General features: G+C 42.1%; 1 protein-coding gene across 4 annotated transcripts in view; it reads right to left on the bottom strand.

Annotated features, from left to right (window-relative positions):
- LOC115361619 (TOX high mobility group box family member 2-like) overlaps window positions 1-21,870 on the bottom strand; it is a 78,825-nt gene that overhangs the window by 37,316 nt on the left and 19,639 nt on the right. For 2 of the 4 annotated variants that reach the window (XM_030055110.1, XM_030055111.1), the window contains exons 2-3: window positions 12,022-12,114; window positions 1,923-1,982 (exon numbers count right to left, since the gene is read on the bottom strand). In XM_030055110.1, the coding sequence (XP_029910970.1) occupies window positions 1,923-1,982; window positions 12,022-12,114 (153 nt within the window). The remainder of the gene's footprint in view (window positions 1-1,922; window positions 1,983-12,021; window positions 12,115-21,870) is intronic. The other 2 variants (XM_030055112.1, XM_030055113.1) reach the window with 1 other exon arrangement.

Genomic DNA, 21,870 nt, shown 5'->3' with positions numbered 1-21,870 from the left:
TTCGTGTGTGTGTATGAATGTGTGTGTGGTTACATGCACGTGTAAACTTGACAGAGTGAGATCCAGCATGTCTATGTGTGTGTGTGCTAAGGCTGGGTCATATATAATAATATTTTTGACCTCAATACTGATATAGTACGGATTGTACTGACATTGTAGTATTGTGGATATGATTGTTTACGGAAAAATAACATGTGAGACAAGTGAAATAAACCACATGTGGCTTAGGAAAACATGTGATCCACAACCATATGTGATTTAATTATTTCACATGTGAAAAAAACAAAGTGGAAAAACACATGTGTCCCAAAATCAAATGTGGTTTATTTCATGTTGTTTTCACATGTGGAAATTCTAGCTCAAAAGCCATTCACATGTAAAAATGTTAATTCCACATGACTTTGTGTGACCAATTTTCTTTTCACATGTGGAAAATTTCAATCATGCAAAAATAGCAAATCACATGTAAAAGGTTCACATGTGAAATGTAAATTTTCACAAGGTGCATTTTCTATGTGACATTTTCATAAGGGATGACCTTTAATGCAGCCTTTAAAACCAGGAAAAGATACGCCGTGTCCTGATATTATGATATAAAAATTTCTAACTTGTCTCATATTATGATTTGATATAATATTGAAACACTGCCCAATCTTAATGTGTGCTTATAAATGTGCGAGTCCCTACATGTGTATGTTTGCGTGTCGGTGTGTGTGCCCAAACACATGAGCTCCAGCACCCTCAGCCTGCTGGCCTTGTCCCATAACTTTCCGGCAGAATTGGGTGAGGCGCTAATTGACAAGGAGCCGCCACCTCATCATGTTTTGTCAGAACATGAAGGCCTCGCTGCTGGATCAACAAATCCTGGAGCTCCAAACTCTGCCATATGTCCAGCCATGTGTTCCCATCGACCAGCTGGGAGCACTCAGCAGCCCGCCTGTCCAACTCGCTGGCTGCGTTTAGGACTGCACTGCCTCACCCTGGGACCAGGACTCAGTGGATTCTGGTCCCGGTTAGGGGTGTGTGTGTCTTGTACGGTTCAGTGGGCAGGGCATGGCACTAACTATTAGTAACACTATTGTCCTCCTTATCAACAGCTTAACCCTCAGTGAGGCATTCATATGTAGTGTATGAGTAGTTAGCTGATGCTTTCTTACACACTATAACACAACCCTAACGAAAAAATATCCTTATGTGCTTGTCATTATTTTTTAGTGTGTTAGAAACCATTTAACTGTTTATACACCATTCATAAAAACCTGGTGTGTGAGGATGGATGAATCATCCCAATGGATAAAGTGGAGGTTTGTAGTTTTGTAGTTTGTATAGGCGTGTTTTGGCATGTTTTTGTAATATGCCTCAATATTTCTAAGAACATATTTACATTTATTAGTTTTTTGATTTTTGTATGAGAGAGAATGGCCAAGTTTGCCTGTCAAGATGTCCGTCTTATTCATCTTTACCTCTGGAGGATATTATTAGCCGCCACTAACTTTCTCTTACAAAGTTTCAGTGTCGCATCAATGACTCCGCTGTACATCACAGATCTCGTTTTACCACCGATGCCAATCAGACGCCGTACTTCAGCCAAGTGATAAATCATATTCACAGCAAAGCACAAAGGCGGGACTGTGAGAGCTATCGTGATGCCACCATGACTAACATTTTCCTCTCAGCTAACCAGTGAATGTACAGCTTTACCAGATTTACCTTGGAAAAGTTTAGCACCGTGAAGCTGGTAAATGTGCACATTTGCCAGTAATGCCTGCATTTACCATTTGCCCACATTTACATACGATTACAGGAATTCTTCTTGCTAAATGCCAACAAGTGGAAGAATTCAGCCACTGTATTTTACACTGTAGGAGTGGGTGGTATTTGCAGAAAAAAAAAAAAAAAAAAAAAAACGTGGGCTGTCTTACCTGGTTTGGTGACCGAAACTCCTGGTTATTGTCATTCATGTACATGTTGTCACCATCAAACTGCGGACAGACAGAGAAGAGAAATAAACACGACATGAACGAGGAGGTTTATTAAAAAACAAACAAACAAAAAAAAAAAAACACTTAAAAATGAGGCGGGTATGGGGTGTGAGAAGACAAAAAGCTCTTTCCGGGTGGCCTGAAGTGTGAGCCTAATGACTTTGTCACTTTGGCTAAACCTCGTGGTAGCGTGGCAGCGTGGGTAATTACTGTTCATCAGCGGGCCGGTAATTAGGCTACATGAGCACAGTGACAAGAGATGGGGTTTTCCCTGTAGGCTCCGCTGGGTGTGTGTGTGTGTTGGTGTGAATGAGTGTGTGTGCATAGAGTACTAAAAGTGTGGATGATTCTGCATTACCTTGCATGTGCCCGTCTTTGTTTCTGTGTGTGTGTGTGTGTGTGTGTGTTGCAGAGAGAAAGCAAGCTGTGTCTTTTACCTTGGGACAGTAATAAGAATTGTGCTAATCAGGCATGGAAAGACCACTTGCTGCAGGTGCCAAAACACTGCCAGCCACGAGGTTAGCGCTCACATAACAAGCGAGTGACCCTTGACCCCTGTGGTGCCTGGGAAACTAGTTGCTGCTGTACAAGCTGCTGGCTCAGATGGCTCAAATTGACTTGGTGGTAGTACGCAAACTCCCTGACGAATTACTCAGTGACACCAGCAGTGCGTGGGTTAGGACTGAAGATGAAACAACACACATTTGTCTCTGTTTTTAGCTCGCGTAACCACCAATTCAAAGAGAAAATGAGAAAATGGCTCAGTTGTTACTGCCTGCGACTGGAGCTACGCGGAGTCAAGGTGACTGAGAAGCTGCCGCCATGTAAAGAAGAGCGATATTGTGAAATGACAATGGCTTCCAAAGGCATGACGCTTTGTCATACCTTGTTTTCAGCAAATGGGACAAACCTTCACTGGATTGGATAATAACACTCATGGACACACACGCACACACACGTACGCAGCCTCTGGAAAATGTGGAAACACGTCAAATAAAGGCCCCTTTTCGTTTGTTGACTGAGGTCATTCTTTGAATAGTGTTGTAATATTTCCATGTACAGACAACTCGGGAGCAGACGACAGAGAAAACATGATCAAACTAGACAGCATTCCATGTCAAATTCCTCAGATGTGAAGATACAGAGGCCTTTTCATTTGGGGTGGTCTGCTTTTTTATGCCTTACAGAGAAAAAAGCAACCCAAAGGCCTACAACATACAGACGCACTGGATATCAGTGAACAGAAAGGGATCATGAGATACCTGTGAAAAAAAAATGGCCAACCAGGTAGACTAATGGATGGAAATGGGTTGAATTCCTGGGGGTGAAATCTAATATCTACAGTGGTAGACAGGAAAAGTCAAAGCAGTTAAATGAGCGTATGAGAGTGAGTGAGAAAGACAGATGAAGAGAAAGGAGGAGAGAGGGAGACAGTGGAAGAGAGAAAGACAGAGAGGGAGTGAGAGAAATTACTGTACATTATTGCAGGAGAAAGACTGGGGGAATGAGTACAGGCCTGCCTCGGGGCAGCAGTTGGCTAACGATGCATATCATGGAAACCCTTGTGAGGATTCACTTGCTTATTCTAATGATTCCATTCACATTCAACCACACAAACTTGAAAGCGAGACGAGCACACGTGCGCACAGTGCATTTGTGTCTCAATCATGCCTGATGTGTTGATCACAGTAAATCCAACATGATTAACAGCAGCAAAAATAACAAATAGCACTTTGATTCAAATTTTTGGCATGTAAAATCCAAACCGTGTGCTACCACTGCACTAACACTAACACATACATAAAAAGAAGAAACAAGAAAAAAGAATTTAAAAAAAGCATGCACAGGAGATGTAATGAAGACGCACCCTTTATTTGTTGATTTTAGCTATACATTCATAACTGAAGTAAGAAATAAAATTTGTTTTTCAACTGTTAAATTGGGACTTTTTGACAACACACTCCAGGTTGTGTAAATTTGGTGCTGACGTGTGGATGGGGAACACAGAGCTTTTTGAAAACGCCAATGTATGATTGTCATGTGATCTGGATGACAGTCTTGTACTGAGCACATGCACGCCATTTGAACTTATATTATTTTAGGACCGCTGCAGTGTGGACAGGCTTTGGAAGTCTGGTCTGAAAGCACTAGTGTGAACTGAACACCAAAATTTTAAAATTTACCCGGGCTGACATGGCCTAAATGTTTGATGCGCAGTATTCGTAACGAAGGTGCAAATTTGCCTGATGAAGCTCGGTGGGGTAGGTATCACTTGATAAAACCACAGCAAACAGCGAGAAGTGACTCTAACTCTTGGAGAGGGCCAAAGTGATGTTGACCTTGGTGACATATCTGCAATAAACTCTTCACTCCTCATATGAAAGCCTCTTGTCCTCGTCTAACTGAGCAATTTCATTCCATTGAAATCCACTTTGATATCACTGGTGACGTAGAGCCATTTTGAGAGGTTCTTCAGGATAAGATTCTCTCGGTGTGAAAAGAGAATACAGTCAATGAATAGCATCTTTTTTTTTTTAAAACCAGAAAATACTGCCAGATCTTGAACTCTAGCTCATTTGAAAACTGAAGTCTTTGGCAAACCTTTGCTGCGGTTCTTTCAGCACTAAAGGAAGAAATGAATTCAGACTATTCCGATTTTAACCAATTAAGTCTGTGATATAGTATTCACCGAAAAGGCCCCAAGACAGCTTGGAAAGGTCAGCCATTTTGTGCTTCAACATGGCTGCCCATATATTCCAATGTAAGGCTGTTTCCCCCTGCTCTACTCTCTATACCCCTCCTTTTGCACAGCCTCGCTCTCCCATTTAAAATGCCAATTTATCCTCGGCTCAATGCTATCAGCTCTGCCATTACTCCACATTCACTGCAGAAATCATCTTCTCTCACTCTCGCTCTCTCTCTCTCTCTCTCTCCCACTCACTTATTGCTCCCTCTCTCTTCCTTTTCTTTCACTCTCTCTTCCCCTTTTTCTCTTATTTTCTCCCTCTGTCACCTCCTTCTTCCCCATCTTCCCCATTCTTTCTTCCTCCTCACCTCTCTCTCTCTCTCTCCCCTCCCTTTCCCCTTTTCCCATCACCCTCCTCCTCTGTCTTACGACCTTCTACTTTTCTTGCTCTCCCTCCCTTGCCTCATTCCTTCTACCCTTTTTCCTCTCTCTCTCTCTCCCTCTCTCCTTCTTCAGCGGGCCTTGGCATCGCTTCCTCATCGGCGGTCTAATTGGGCATTCTGCCTGAGACAAGGGCCTCATTAAGCAGTAATTACACACATGTTGTTTTCGGCAAACATCTCTATTTGGATTGCTTTGCATGGTAATTGTTCAGCAGGGACCACTGCTCGCGATGTTTCCCTCCGTGACACACGTGGTGCTGGGAGAGAGAAATAAAAACATGGAGAAGAAGGAGAGAGAGAGAGAGAGAGAGATGGAGGGAGGAGTAGAGAGAGGGAGGCGGGACGTGAGGAGAGAGAGAGGGAGAGAGGGGAGAAAAATAATAATAGTTTATGAGAAAGAGACAAATTGAGAAATAAAGAATTTGTAAATGAGAGAGGGAGAGCATAAGAGTAACAGTGAGGCTGAAAAAGGACAGAGTGAAGGGATGAAGGGGCGAGAGTGATGGTGCCACGGCAACAAATAGAAGAAGACAATGAATAAATGAGAAAGAAAGAGGTAGACAGATTCGGCGAGAGGCGAAAATAAGGCAGAGAGGTAAAGGGAATGACAATGAAAAAGACAGAGAGAATGAGTAAATGAGGAAGAAAGTGAGAAAGTAAAACAGAGAGAGAAAGAGAGAGAGAGAGAGAGAGAGAGAGAGAGAGAGTCAGTCCCAGAACTAGGTCATGCCTTGCCATCATCGACAAAGCTGAGCGCTTCAAAAATAATGAAGCCACAAGGTGGAAGTAATGCTAACTAGCATATCCAGGGAAAACATGTAATATTTACACAGTGCTAATGGTGGAATACAATGCTGGGATCTTTTCATCTTGGAGCGCACCGGTGAGGCTGTTTATGGCAGGATTGGAGGCAAAATTACAGACTCCACTGAAGATTGTTTTTGATTGATGGACAATTCATATGAGCTCCCCGTAATGCCTTCTAGGCAACATCTGTTTGTGAAGGGGGTGGGGCGCAAATGAACTGCTTGTGTGCCTGTGTAATGCCATAACTGTCCAGTCATTAGAGAGAAAAATGACCTGGCTGAGCTTGCTAATATGAAAAAAAAACTAAGCAGCCTTCGTTATAGAAACTAAGAAACCAATTATTTCGAAAACCAACTAATAATACATTTGTAGTAACTTAAATATGTGGAGCTACAGCTTTGGAAAACACACAGCACTGGAGCCTTGGTGCTTCCACATCTCGCTGTTTTTAAAATTCCATCCGAACAAGTTAATTTGTGTCATACTGAATCTAAAAGTTGTGTTTTTCTTAAAATATTTGGAAAAACAAAACAAACAAACAAAAAAACGTCTGGGGGGGAAGAAATAATTTCACTTGACTCGAGTAAATTTTCATTTGTTTCAAGAAATAAGTACAAATATGTTGAAATGAGGCAGAATAAGGCAGATCAGCCCACTAGTGTCAAGAAAATGACACTTGAGTCAAGAAAATTCTGCAAAGAAGCTAAGCATCGCAAACAAGTGGGATTATCTCATCCCACTGGCAGATTTTTTCACTTGTTTTAACAAAAAAAAAAAGAGAGATTTTAAGCCTCTGCATGACACAAATTAACTGGTTAAGACAGATATTTTATACAGCACACATATACTTAACAAAGATGTATCTTAGAAAACATAAAATATATAACGGCTACAGATTTGTGGTTACAAGTCAACTTTAAATCCGATAAACAATCGTAGGTCAAAAAAAATAAAATAAAAATCAATATATAATCCTGCAAAGAGCAGCCAAACCAAACTTTTAGAACTTTCAAATTTATATGAGAGAATCTATAAGCAGAATGTGTAATAGTTGTGACTTTAAAAGCCTTTGCCAGTACACTAAGTCTCTAAAAATAATTCTCTCACCGAGCGGAATTAATAAGCCCAGAACAGTACACAGCCATTCTGTGAAGAAAGGGGTGCGGTGGGGGGACTCATGCAATATGTATGCCTGTTTGAGCACCCTTCTTCCTCATCTTCCCCCTCTTCTCTTTCTCTCCTTCTCTTTTTACATCTCTCTCTCTCTTCCCCTCTCTCTCTCTCTCCCTCTCCCTCCCTCCCTCTGTGCAATTAGCTGTAGAAGAGACCTAACCAACCTAAACCTGAGACAATGTGCCACTGAATTTTGATGTTGCCCAACTTGTCACTACTGGTTTGAAACCAGACGAGAGGATGAGACAGACAGACAGACAGACAGGCAGACAGACAGGCAGGCAGGCAGGCAGACAGACAGGCAGAGGCAGAGTAAGACACAGAGAGAAAGAAACAGAGGCATTTTATTTAACTAATTGTAAAAAAAAAAAAAAAAAAAAAAAAAACTCGCTTGAACATGACACCATGTTTATAGCTGGTAAATATACACACATATATATATAAGCATTACATCACTCAAGACATTATGCTTATTGACTTTACAATTTATTTTAGTAAATTGTTCTAAATTTCATATCACACATTCTTTCTTTTTCCTTTTTGTGTTTGTTTACTCTTTTATCCCTTGAAGCAAATTAATTATAGACCTTTATCACGTGTATTGTATGGACACAATAGATCATAGCAAGTTGTATGACTATATGGAATACATACCACTTTGATAATACTGTGTTCAAACAGTCATGCAATAAAGCTCATTTTTAATTTGAAAGAAAGAAAGAAAGAAAGCAAGAAAGAAAGAAAGAAAGAAAGAAAGAAAGAAAGACACTAGTAAATGGACTTTGAAAGTTGCAGGAAAGGCAGAGTAGAGGAGGGGATACAGAGAGAAAAAGACTGTAGTAACAATTCAGATGTTGCACCACGCCCCAAGCAAACAATGAACATGGGCAAACAATGAACATGGCACACACACACACACACACACACACACATACACACACACACACACACACACACACACACACATACAGAGACTAACAAACACACCCACACACACCCACACACACACACACACACACACACACAAAGCCCATAAAGAGCGCAGCCTGTGGCCATGGCGACACATGCTCTGTTGTCGTTAGATAAGGGAAACAGGGCCTCTTCCTGGGTGTGAGAGTTTGATCCTACGCACACACACACAGACACACACATACACACATACACACACACACACACACACACACACACACACACACACACACACACACACACAGCTGCAACAGCACTAGGGTCACATCCACCAGAGCTAAACACCAATCTTATGTATCCTCACCTTTATTATCAGCATGATTCATTTTCATATGCAAAACACAGGCTAGCTTTATCTGTACACAGTGTGCACAGGTCAGTGGACCAGATAGACGATCAGATATCGCCAAGATACACCGACTAGCTCCCCCTATCTCGTGGTGGGATTTTGATGGAATTCTGTTTGGAATTTGCTGGCCTCGTGCCATCCTAGAAAGTATTTAGACAGGAGAATTGGAAACACGTATTGGTTTAGTGTTACATTTTCCCTCAAAGGGCCATTTCAAAAGCGTGACGAGCCCAGCTGCATTGCCTATTCAGGTGATGTCAGAAAAGAAATATTTTGTTTTATTGCAGCTGATAGTGTGATCAGTCAGATCACATCTAATTAGCATCAAGCCCGTTTGCTATGATTAGAACTAAAGTGCTCTAAAAACGAAACAATATATGAATAAATATTTTCCTCCACACTCCCACCCCCTCCCCATCTGACAGCCTGAAAAACTTTGTAGTATTCTCACAAAAACGACATACTGTAGGCACGTGCCAACCACTTCCGGCCCCCCCCATACCCTCTGATGTATAAAAATAAAAAATTCAAGCTGATGTAGCTCTCATTCATCCACTTTCTGTTGCATTGGAACAACCACAAAACAGAACGAGTGAACAGCAGAGAGATGGTGAGGGAGATTGAGGAGAAACGCAGGGTTTAGTGGAGTGGGGTGGCACTAAATAAGGTCTTGTTTTCACTAGAGTTCACTGTGAACTGGAGTTCACAAAACAATTAACATCTATGGTGAGAGGGTTTGGGTTGGAGTGACACCATTTTAGCAGAAATCACAAGTCCGTAGTTTGAAGAATGATAACTGGAGTTTTACCTTGTTATTATTATCCACTTAATTTGATTTTTTAACTCAGTTGTCTTTCCAGCTTTAAAATAGGGCTTAGCGATAAGGACAAAATCAAACGAAACATCATCTGTAACTGAATATTACGATGATATTATACTGTGACGATACTACAAGAATAATTATTTGTGCTTTCATTTGATATACAATTATTAGTGTGCATGAATATAATGCAAAAACAAAACAAATTGCACCTGAAATTCAAAGCTATGTTCGATGAGTTCACATATTTGAGGCAAAATCAGCCCACCACACAAGATTTCAACACTGAATATGAAAATAAATGACTTTTTAAGATGGAGAGTTTTGCTGTATTGCTGGTGATTAGGAGAAATTTTGTATCTTGCTTGTTTTGATTTGTCATTTCCTGCCGGCAGAGAAGTGTGAACACCTGACAACAGACTTTCAGTTTGGCCTGACGGAATGAATCTACAAGATCACATCACTATTGCAGCCCCACTCTCTGATGTAGGCTGAGAAAAATGTATTTTTGCATAAAAATCTCACCTCATGCAGTTTTAATTCATAGTCATTGTTGTAAAAGCGTCCCATAAGAGATTTCAGTTCCACCTTGAACAGGCAGGGGCTGTATGTGATGTCAAACATGACTGTACACAGCGTGCGCCTTGCTTAAATTTCCAGTTAGCACATGTTTTTCTGTGTGCCCAGTGGACTCTCTAGACAGATAAAGCATGGCTCCCTGCACTGACTCTCAAAGAGGTGCAGGTGTATGTGTGTGTATGTGTTTATAAGCATGTGTGAGCATGCACATACACACCTTATGTGTGGCTGTTTGTCAGTCAGTCCTGACAGTCCTTTTGTCTGTCTGCACAATAAATGGAGCGCAGTGCAAAAGAGGTCATGCCATGATGTGCACAATATGTGAGCGTGTGTGTGTAGGTATAACAGAAAGAAAAAAAGAAAGTCCAAAGACCGAGACCAAAGTGCTGCCCACACGGCCTCCCTCATCCTGGCTCTGTGGCCTTTAACGGCCTGCCTGTTAACCAGCGCCAGGGGGAAACACTTTCTTAGCATCAAACACCGTAGCATCACACATGACTAGCAGCTAGCCCCAGCAGGTGCAACTGAGCTATACTTAACAACATGGGAAGGCACTACAAGAGAGTAAGTAGTTATTTAATTCCAACAGGCTACCAGACACACAGCCTAAGTGTCTGCTCTGTGAAGGAGCGTGAGTGTGGTGTAGGTATGGTGTAGGTAGGCCTAAAGGTGTGAGAGTGTGTGTCTGTGTGTGTGTATTTACAGTATGTGTGTATACGTGTTTGTATGCGTGTCTGTATCAGTGTGTGAGGTTTCTCTGGCAGGAGGAGAGGATGTAGAGCACGAGCCACTTTTAACTGACTGGGGTAAACAGCGATGAGAGAAGATAAAGGGCAGAGTGAATGTCACATTACCCCAGCCCTTTGCCTCTGCTCACCGCAGCATCAGATAACTGCAGTAGGGGAAAAAAAAGGTCTGGTTTCCTCTAGCATATAATTGGTTATCTTAATGCAATCTACTGCTCTCTTGCCTCTCTGCACAGAATGAAGTATGAAAGAGCAAAGGGAGAGAAGAAAAAAATCGAGGCTGAAGTCTGACTGTTCTGGCAGTGACTAAAATAAATCATTACGAACGAAGGAAATGCATCAATCTATTTGCATCAGTGTTCTTTCTTCTCCTTGGTTGGGAGAAATGCAAAAGGTGCTGGCTGTGTGTTTTTCTTTGAGGCACACAACATGGCCGATGTGTATTTTGGCTTTAACATATAGGGCAATCGGTTACAGATAGTGGGTTAAAAGTAGCAACATGGTTTGAATTACTGCATACTGAAACTCAGTCAGTTGCATTGTGCTCACTTTTTGTGTAATCATCAGTTTGTTAACAGAGAAATATGCTTCATTATTATCAAAACAATACCAGCCAGCCCATAGAATTCAGCCTAAACAAAATATGTGAAGTGCACTAGAAAAAATACATTTTATTCAGATCACGGGCTGCCTGAAAATTAAGATCTATTCATTATGAACTGTTTATCTTTTCCAACTTGCATCTTGATCTATGAATTCAATTTGTGAATTCAAATTATTTTTTGAAACATTAAATAAAATTAAACAAAAATATTGGAAAAGATAAACTGTTAAAAGATAAAAGATACTGTAAGCGCTTCCTAGCTCTGAATTTATTATTTATTTTTCCAAGCCCATAAACTTTGACCTTGCTGTACCAATCCAAGAGGCGTTTTTCACACCTCTGCATTTTGTTCACACGTGTTGCTCTAATTGCGTCACATAACCCCTGGCATCATCTATAAATTCCTGTAAGCGTTCCTGTCTTTGAAAGGAAAAATCTATATCTATCTATATCTACATCAATAGATAGAAAGATAGATAGATAGATAGATAGATAGATAGACAGATAGTGGTTTAATCGATAAAATCATGAAATCTTCCCACATGATCCTGTGTGTTCATACATACAGTATGTGCGTATGTGCATGTACAATGTGTGGCTGCATGTGTGTGTGTGTGTGTGTGTGTGTGTGTGTGTGTATGTGTGTTCTTGTATGGGGTTTTATAAGCACAAGCTTACGTAGATATGTCAGTCCACAGAGAGGAACAATTATCTTGTAAACACTAATTCCCCGCTCAAAAACCTAAACATTTCCACTGGGCCCAGACAGATACCTTGAGGCACACCCTCAACTATCGATCAATCAACTATCCACTCAAGAAAGCAGGGTTGGAGGAATGGGGGGCTAAGCTACTGTATCTCACCCCAGCAGTGGGCAGTCTTTTCCCAGCTGCGTTGGAGCCTGCAGGGGGGATACTGTGGAGCCTAACCCCTCGTTCACCCGCACTGTACCAGGCCTGTGGTGAAAGAGAGAGACAAGAGGGAGAGACAGAGAAGACAAAAAGTGGGGAGGGAAACGAGACGACGGGGCTTTAGTTTGCAAGGTACAAGGCAGGTCATTTGTAAAGGAACATGTCAAGGGCTCCCCTCATGAACCCTTCCCTCCTTCTCCCTTTCTCTGGTTGCTCTGCTCTTCCCCCTCCGCCCAGCACACGCGTGCAGAGCAGGAGGAGGGGTAATGACATGAGACTTACACAGTAACTCTACACAGCGTCGCACTGGGGGGGAAGAATGGAGGTTAATGAGCTGACATCCCCTCCACCCCAAACACGCCTCCTCCCCATTCCCATGCCCACCTCCCTACCCTCCTACACACACTGACATGCACATACACAACCCCCTACAAGACAGCGTGCCTGAATGCTGGAACTGAGCCAAGGATCTGGGGACCAAGAAGGAGTCTCATGGAGCAACCGGTGGATTCACTCACACTGTCTCAGTATACAACAGCTCTCTTTGATTTAGCATTATCTGTATTCTTTACTATAAATATGGACAGCAAGCACAAGTTCACACAGTATCAAGAACATGCCATGGGAAACTTCAGTGAGAGTCAGTGTGAGCATGTCACCAAAGACACTCTATACAAGCTGTATACTCGATAGGGACAAACCGTTCTTTCGCTCAAACCACAGACCAAAGCCTAAACACATCATGTTGTGGCCAATCCAATTATAGGGCGTACAGTGAATAACCAATCAAGACTTCAGAAATTCCCCCATTTCTTGGTTGTCACATGTTGTTTTGTGGGTATATAAGATGTTAAATAAAACCTCAGTGGCCTTTAAGTTGCATCACCGGAAACCAAAACGAAAAGGTGCTGAAGCCTAACGGTTAACAGTTCATCTGAGCCAAAACCTGCAGTGAAAGATGAAACACAGAAAAGGTGAAAAAACAAAGGGTAAAGCAACAGGGTGCGAGGTATAATTTATATGAACACAGGTATAGGCGTTTTAGCAGTTGAAAACCAAGACAAATGTGAGTTAATGTAAACAAAGGCTATTTGCAGGAGCTTATCTGAGGTTTAAAAAAAAAAAAAAATGGTGCAGGTGCACTCAGCGTTGGCATAAGGCAGATGCATTTGTTTGCCGGTGAGACATCCCAAGAGTGCTGGTGTGTGAGTCCTGGCTATTCGTACAGCTGCATACAGGCTTGTTGCAAGCCTGGCTCAATGTACAGATCCATTACACCCCTCCCTACCTGTGTATACACACACACACACACACACACACACACGGAGAGAGGGAGACAGCAGATAGACAACAACCAGATCAATCCAAACCACTGGCATGGGATTACTGAATGCCTGAGAAAGACAGGACACAACCATCTGAGCTGTTAACCTTCAACGCGAGGTCACCATGTGTGCCTCAAATGGAAATAACTCCACTTTTTTTTACGAGATGTCAGTGTAAGACATCTAGCTGTAATGGCCAACTGCATGCCTTAATTGTGCAAATAATATGCATACAAAATGCAAAAACCACAAGGGCAAAATAACACCCTTCAAAAATAATAGAATATTACCAAAAGCGGAAATAGAATTGATACAGTGCAGGGAAACACTTTCACACAGCTTGAAAACAATGGAAGATGAATGGGTAGTCATTAGGTCCCATTGTGAATCCTCCCAGTGAGTAATTTGTAGGAAGGCTTGTGCATTTTTAATACTCTTAAACTGAAGAGCCCTAAGAACACAAACTCCATAAAATAATAAGAGGCGTTTCACCTTGGCACTATCCGAGCGTCTCAATTATTTAACACTAATGAATTGCCTAGGGCCATTTTCTTCCTAAGTACAATATCAACCATCCCAGAGAGACTGAATCAGCTCGCTCAAATACTTAAATACATTTACTCAATTATGCTCACTGTCCCTAATATGAAAGAGACAAGGAGATATAAGCTTTGTTCTTCCCTCTGTTCTCCATGCTCAGATTTATTTTTATTTCAAGAAACACAATATGCACAATAAAAGCACATCCATATTTTTTTCATTCAAGACAAACATTAATTTGCCCTTAAATACCTATTAATTGAAAATAATAATAGCAAGGGGATTCTTGACTTGCTCTCTCTTCACATCTGTGGTGTGGGAGGATATTCAATTGTTGAGGTGTCTAGCCCTGCTAGCATGTACAGTATTGTAGGCCTGTTGCCAGGCATCCAGCAGGAACACACTTCACAGCCAAGCAGGCCACCCAGGGGCTCTTGCTGTCGCCACACCACTGATCTGTCTTTGGGGGCCTGCGGGCGAGTCTGACAGCAGAGTCTGGGGAATCACACCCGCAACCGTGCTTTAACACCAGCTCCCAAGACAGCAGCCATCACAGGAATCCAAATATAAGCACTGGCAAGAGCCTCGAGAGGAGCCATGAAGACACAGTGATAGACCAGAGGGCAGGATAGTCTCTTTAACCACTAGGCCACCCTGCATTTATGTGCTCAGTGTCATGAGGCCCACTGCAAAAACCCTCCGTCTTAACAAGTTAGTCTCATATTCAGTGCTAAAACGTTCTTTTTCTTAAAACAAGTGAGAGGATGTGTCACTGGGTTGAGATAATCCCACTTGTTTCCAATGCCTTTCAACTTGTTTCCAGAATTTTCCATGAATCTAGTGTCATTTTGCTGATGCTAGTGGGCTGATCTGACGCATTTTGCTGTGTTTCAACATATTTATACACATTTCCAGAAAAGTTTGTTAAACAAGTAAAATCATACTGGAGCAAAGTGGCATTATCTCACCACAGTGGCAACTAAATAAGACTAAATGACTTGTTATGAGATTGGAGATATCTTTGTGCAGTTTTGTGGTTTCCACACTCCTATAACACAAACATATAGATGGCATATAGATAGGCACCAGTTCAAAATGACATGATCTCAGTGTGGTAAAATTATGTGAGAGCAGATAGTAAAAACTGCATGCTATAATTTCAGCGCCTCAAACACCAATACAGTGAGTCGCCTAAAGATATTTCAAAGCAGATTCTTTGCAAAGTGCATGGAAATGGAGGGAAAAAACCTACATAAAGTCATCATCTAAGTGAGTGCAAATAGCTTCTACCATCTGTTAGCTACCTCTATAGGGGATAACTTCATACTAGAAAAAAAAAGTCTCTTATTTAGCCCTTTTGTTGAAAATCTAAGCAGTTCAGTCTGTTTTTGCTCTTTGCACATCTTTTGCTTTTTTTCCTCATATATTTTTCTCTTTAAATACACTGTAAACTTGGGATAAGTGTCAGCACATTGCTTAAAAGTAACAAAAACGCACAAAGTGTGTGTGCTGATGCGTTTTCCAGGCGGTCATGTGTTTGTTTGTCTCCTTCCTGTGTGTGTGTGTGTGTGTGTGTGTGTGTGTGTGTGGTGTGTTTTTGTGCATGTGTTTACAAATGCGCATATTTTATATCTCCCACATAGCTGTCCACTCAGAGTAATACACAAAACCGCGATGAAAATATTCAACTCTATCCTCGTCATCAAAATGATTATCGCCATTCAATCAGAAACATTTCTCAACCTTGATCCATGCAGGGCTGACTAGCTTTAGTCAATTCCATGCTATGGAGAAGTAATCACTGGTCTGCTCTGTAACTACGCCACAGCGAAATTAAAGTGCAAAGGATCTCGTTCCTAGACAGCTGGTAGTTGTAAATTCCTATCACGGAATAAAAAAAAATGGAGGGAGGGAGAGACTTTGAAAGAAAACATATACTATTTTCATTTCAACTGCTTTAGGGATTAAGGCTTGCGGCTCTAGAAAAAACTGCATTAAAATAATCCACCATTTGCATGTTTTATCTCACAAAGGAAGCTCACATAGACACACACATCCACACCAACCCCCACTCTCACCCTCCCTCCTTCTCCTCCTCGTGCCCCTCCCCCAATCCGGGTGAGCACACACACACACACACACACACCCACGGACACGAGTACACACGTAACACATATACACACTGTCATCATTAAACACGCACATACACACACACGCACACATAGAGAAACACACACACACACACACACACACAGATCAACCTGCTGCCATCTGCTCTGTGCGCTCAGTACAATCCTCGCAGAATACATTATTCACTACAATACATCACATCACATTCCCTCAATGTCATAGCCTTGTGCCGCGGAAGAGAGAAAGAAAGAAAGAAAGGAGAAGAGCGAAGAGCAAAACAGCTATTGTACTCTCCAGGCAGAAAGGCAAAAACACAGAGAGGGAGAGAGGGAGAGAGAGAGAGAGAGAGGGTTGGACAATTATAAGGTACTGTTGTAGGAAAAATTAAAGACAGTTTGATTTGGCTTTTAGGTGAAACAAGGTTGTCAGCAAAGCTTGTACCAGTTACAGCTACCACGGTAGATTAAAATCACTGACAAGGAGGCTGGTACATGGAAGTGTAGAATAAGAAGAAGAAAAAGATGAAAGAGAGAGAGAAAGAGAGACAATGACACAAATACAAAGAAGCTGATAGACCACATAGGTTGGTTTACATGGGAAACTGTATCTATAATGTGGGCGTGAGTGTACTGCAAAACATCGCCATGTAAACCACTTATCAAGCCTCATATTCAGAGTTTTTAAAAAAAATCTTGTTTTTTAAAATGAAATGCCAGTAGGATGAGAGAATCCCACTACTTTCCTGTGCTGATCAACTTGTTTCTTATCATTTTATTGATACTAGTGAGCTCAGCGGCAGTATTCGGCCTTGTCTCAAAAGATTTATGATTAAAATTCCTGGAAAAGAAGTGAAAGTGAATTCAAAACAAGTGGCATTATCTCATCCCATTGACGTTTTTTTCACTTGTTTGAAGAAAAACACAATTTTAATGCTGAATATGAGACTAAATGAGAGTTTTCGCAGTGTGTTTTCACCATGCAGTGCCACAGCAAAGGGACCCAACAGCTGGCTGGCCTACACTTGACTACATATTGACCTGCTTTGCATTCACCTGCTATTCAGCTGAACCTAATGTTTCCACTTGGTGGCCCTAGTGTGGCTGAGCGGCAATTAACCTCGTTGTCAGTGCAAGGCAAGCAAGTCTTAAGTAATTTGTCCAAGTAGTCTGTCAAACTTTGCTAAATGTCACCCTCTTTTATCCTGCAAAATGGATATTTTTTCATTAACTTCCACACTCTGAGGCACTTTTGAATAAACTTTTAACCAACGGAAAATTCTTCTTCCAATCCGTCTATCATCTACCTGTAAATGAAACTCCGCAGTCCCACAGCAGCAATATGTCACCTTTACAGTCTTGAGGTTTTCAACAGGATGCAGGTGATCTCCTGACTGCAGATAATTAGCCTTTGAAAAAGTCATTTGCCTGTCTAAACACCCATTTGAATGGGAGAAAGCGCTGCTGCGTCATATGCTTCCCTCCTCTCCGCCCCGCTCCTCCTCTTTGCCACCTCTCGTTTTTTCCCACCCTCCTCCTCCTCCTCCTCCTCCGCCTCTCCTCCTCCCCTCCCTGCCTCCTCCTTTCCCAGATGCTCTCTCGGCTCTTGTCTGTGTTTGGGCTGCGACTGCGAGGGGTCACCGCCTGCCTTGTTCTCACACGTGGAGCATGTGTGTGTGTATGATGAGGGAGCGAGAAAGTGTGTGTGAGAGAGAGAGCACACACTGTCTGTGGGTGATTATATGAATGAGTGTGTATGTGTGTGTGAACGTGTGCACGTGCAAGTATGTCAGCGAAAAGGAAGCGTGCAAGTGGGTGAATTTATCCCAGTGTAAGTGTGTGCATTTGAGTCTCAGTGAGTGAGTTTCCAAATGTGTGTGAGTGTGTGTGTTTCAAAGTGTTTGCTTGCGCGTGTGCGTGTGTGTGTGTGTGTGTGTGTGTGTGTGTGCCTTGCTAGCTCAGTGCCAGGTCTCTCTAATGAGTCTGTCAGGCGCTGTTAGCGACGGCGTGCTCCCCTGGCTCAGCGCACTCCTACAGACACACTGTGATTAGCCGGGCCAACGGCACGCCACCGGGCCAGATTAAACACTCACCACGCCGCCAGGGAACACACACACACATACACACACACACACACACACACACACACACACACACACACAGACAGACACACACACACACTCAACACAGCACAGAACACATTAGAGCAAGCTGTGCGCTCTCTATGGCGAGCACTACACACACACACAGACACAGAGACACACTCAGCTTCATCATCATTATGCCTATTAGTCTCCTACGATACTGTAACACACACTTGCCCTCCAGAACCAAGAAAGGTGATGATGATGATGATGATGCCACTGGCACTGGGAATGAATGTGAAATATACAGTACCTGGGCACAGCACACTGCACACTAAAGTACAATTAAGTTCAAGAAAGTCCCATCCTTTATGTTGAATAAAACCCAAAATATTCCCTGCTGGAATCCAGGTGACAAATCCCATACAAGCCACTAGTACTGACATGATTAGTGGATTCACTGATTATTGACAGAGAATTAACTGATTATAATAAAAGCTGGTGTCTGAGACATTAATGCTTGAAGCTCGGGTGATTTGTTGGCCTGTTGGTGGCGCTGTGGTGGGTCAAACGGTTTCATTCTGTGGATGCTCGACATCAGTGCAAAAACATGTTGTTCTACCAAGGCTCATCAAATTTGACCGCAGCAGTGTCCGAGATATTGAGCGTGAAGCTTAAGGCCTTGTTGGCTTGGTGGTGGTGCTGTGGTGGGTCAATCAGGTTTATATTCAACATGCCACACCAGTGCGTCAAAATCCATTATAACTCCAAGTTTTGTCCAAAACAGGCCAGCTAAGGCTCAGAAATTGCACGACAGACGGACAAACCAACACACCATAGCCAATTTTTAATTAGTACTTTGGGTTTGTTTTGTCCGCTGGTCTGACTTAAGGAAGTAATTTAACTAAAAACTTTGGGCTGTGCTAACTTCTTATCACCATATGCCAGTATTTTTATTTATTTATTTTTTACACTTTACAGGCTAAATGATTAATCGATTAACCAAAGAAAGAATCAATAGATTAATCGACAATGAAAATAATCATTAGCTGCAGCTGCACACGCAACAAAACACTAATAGTTAATGAATCTATACCATATAACAATCCGATGCATGTATGTCCTTCTTTATTGAATTTCCGTCTCCCCACTAATCTTGAACATCACTCAAAATTAGGGCCACCCCTTCTGGCTCCAACAGCGTTCAACATCTTCATTAAAGCGACATGATTCACTAATTACAGGTAATTAGCCTTTAATGAGCGGTCTAGATGAATGAGGAGATATGCAGAGGAGGACAGCCCTGAGGACACATCATTTTTCATTTCTCAAGGGCCGAGCAGAGGCCTCAGACTGGGTGATACAGCTCTGACCGTAAGAGATGGCACTGATCAGTGAACTGAGATGGTTTTCTGGTTAGTGGAGGCTGACTTGGCTGACACTTATAGTCACCCTTAACCAGTGAGATTTGTAACACTTTAAAGACTGCAATGGGTGGAGGTGAGGAGCTTTTCTGACTGTGAATGGCTAGGTGTAGGAGGTGCAGAATTTTAGCTCAAAGGGATTTGGAGTCCATTGTTCCTTCGTTGGCTAAACAGAGAGAAAAAAAAAATAACCTGACTCTCTCATTCTTTCTCACCGTCTTTGACTCTCTCTCGGAAATGGTGCAAAGCAAAAAAAAAAAAGGAGATTGATCTAAAAACCTGCCAACATTAAAAGGTAAAGTTTCTTATCTCAGGCCTGCAGAAGAAAGTCCCTACAAGAAGCCACTATCCACCAACTTCCCCCTCTTTCTGGCTCATTCCCTCCCCCCTGTTCTCTCTCTCTCTCGTGCCAAGTGGCCTATTTTTACTCCTCCGTGTGGCGTCTCAGGGTTTTTCTTGTCACCACCATGTTTCCTGTCATCGGTGTGTCGGTATGTACAGTGCAGTTACTGAAGAGGCCCTGACCCAGTCTCTCTAACTGTCTCTCCCTCTGATGTGGTCACAGATCCTTGTCTTTGTATTTAAGGCACTGTAGCTCCAGCATCTCGTGCAAAACCCCTCAACCTGCACTTCACGATAAAACAATTGTTTTATTTAAACAGCGCTGCCATTCATTTTCTAAATAAGCCCACCCCCCTCCAAAAAAAAAAAAAAAAAAAAAAAAAAAAATAGATAAAGCCAAAACATCTGAAATATCTGTGTTCATTTTCTTCAGTTTGCTCGCTTTTAATCCGAGCCCCCTGGGATTAGGATATTACAGTCATAACCCTTTGTTTACAGTATGCTAATCCAATCAAAATAAAGTTCATTCAATTTGTGCCCTAACCGTGACCCCCTCCGACCCCCACCCTCTTCCCCTAAAGCACATTTATCATGATGCCATATGCCCCAACAACAAAACGCCGCCTCTTTTCTCCGGCTGAAATGTGCAGAATGTGATATACTCTACTGTGTGGCACAATAGAGTAATTGTGTTTTTTTTCCCCTGAGGGAAAATATGAGGGGGAAGAGGAGAAATATCACAGCACGATATATGCACTGCGGCCTCGTGGGACTCAGACAGTTGTGAGTGAGGACAACTCATTGTGGAGATATAAGTGAACGGCTTGATTTCTATTTTGTGGGTACGCAGCCTGACCTCTAATACAGCAGGCTTTAGTGGCTTTCTCAGCTTTTCACTGTCAAGCTGTATCATGTTTTTGCAGCGCTTTGCTATATAGCAGCCTTTAAAAGACGCTTTTCTCTGCAGGGCAAAAGAGTATATTAGGCCTATATGTTTCAAAACTAACGCCAAATAGGTTCCAGATGTATATGAGAGGGTTGAAATTCTTTTATGAAAGAAAAATATACGTTTGGACTTAAAATGATAAACAATGAAGTGCCAACAGACTGCACAGCGTTAACTGTCTCCTCTGTAGTGTAACTCTCGTGCAGCGTGACGCATAGTGCCTCTTTTGTTCTGCCACTCATTGCTTATGTTACTGTAGAGCACTAATGCACACAGATCGATAGCATACTTTCCATTTCAACACAATGAGCTGATGTACGGACACACAGTTGGAATTGATCCCGCCCTGTCAACACAAAGTTTCAGGCCCGCATGCCGTTTTACGCTTCAAGTTTTTTTGGAATAAAATCTCGGCTGCTGCAAAATAAATGTCTTTAAAATAAACGTCTTTTTCCCAGTGTCTTTAGCGTCTCGGGCTGTGTTTTAAACCCCTTTGTAGCCTGACTTTGAGATCTCTGTTTTGCACAATGAATCACCGACTGAGGCCTTGATGATGATGTAAGGCAAGGTGGGTGGGAAACGATGTAACACATGAAGATCAAAACAGAACATCTGGCCCATTCACATGAATCAAATTTAAAACGTTCTGTCAATCCCAACTGCCTTCTCTTGTACATTGTAGATATTTTATGATGGAAAAGAAACATCACACTGGCTCAAATAAAACTATTCTGAAACAGCTATAAAGTCATATTGGCCATAAAGCATGTTAATACACCTATAAAATGATCGGTCTGAAATGTAAAGAAATCAAAAAACAAACAATGCATGTCGCCCGTCGGTCTTGAACAAACAAACCCCAGAAAATCAATTTCCTCCCCCACAGGATGTCCACCGCATGCTCGCGGGTTTTATGACCACCACCGAAAGGTGTAAAAACACCACGCATATTTCAAGTGAGCAAAAGTATCAATCTGCACTTGTAGCAAGCCCACAGTACAAGGTGCACACAGT

This window comes from Myripristis murdjan, chromosome 7, assembly GCF_902150065.1.
Source record: "Myripristis murdjan chromosome 7, fMyrMur1.1, whole genome shotgun sequence".
Classification (NCBI taxonomy): domain Eukaryota; kingdom Metazoa; phylum Chordata; class Actinopteri; order Holocentriformes; family Holocentridae; genus Myripristis; species Myripristis murdjan.
The sequence above is the reverse complement of the archived record's forward strand: the minus strand, read 5'-3'. Positions and strand labels throughout refer to the sequence as shown.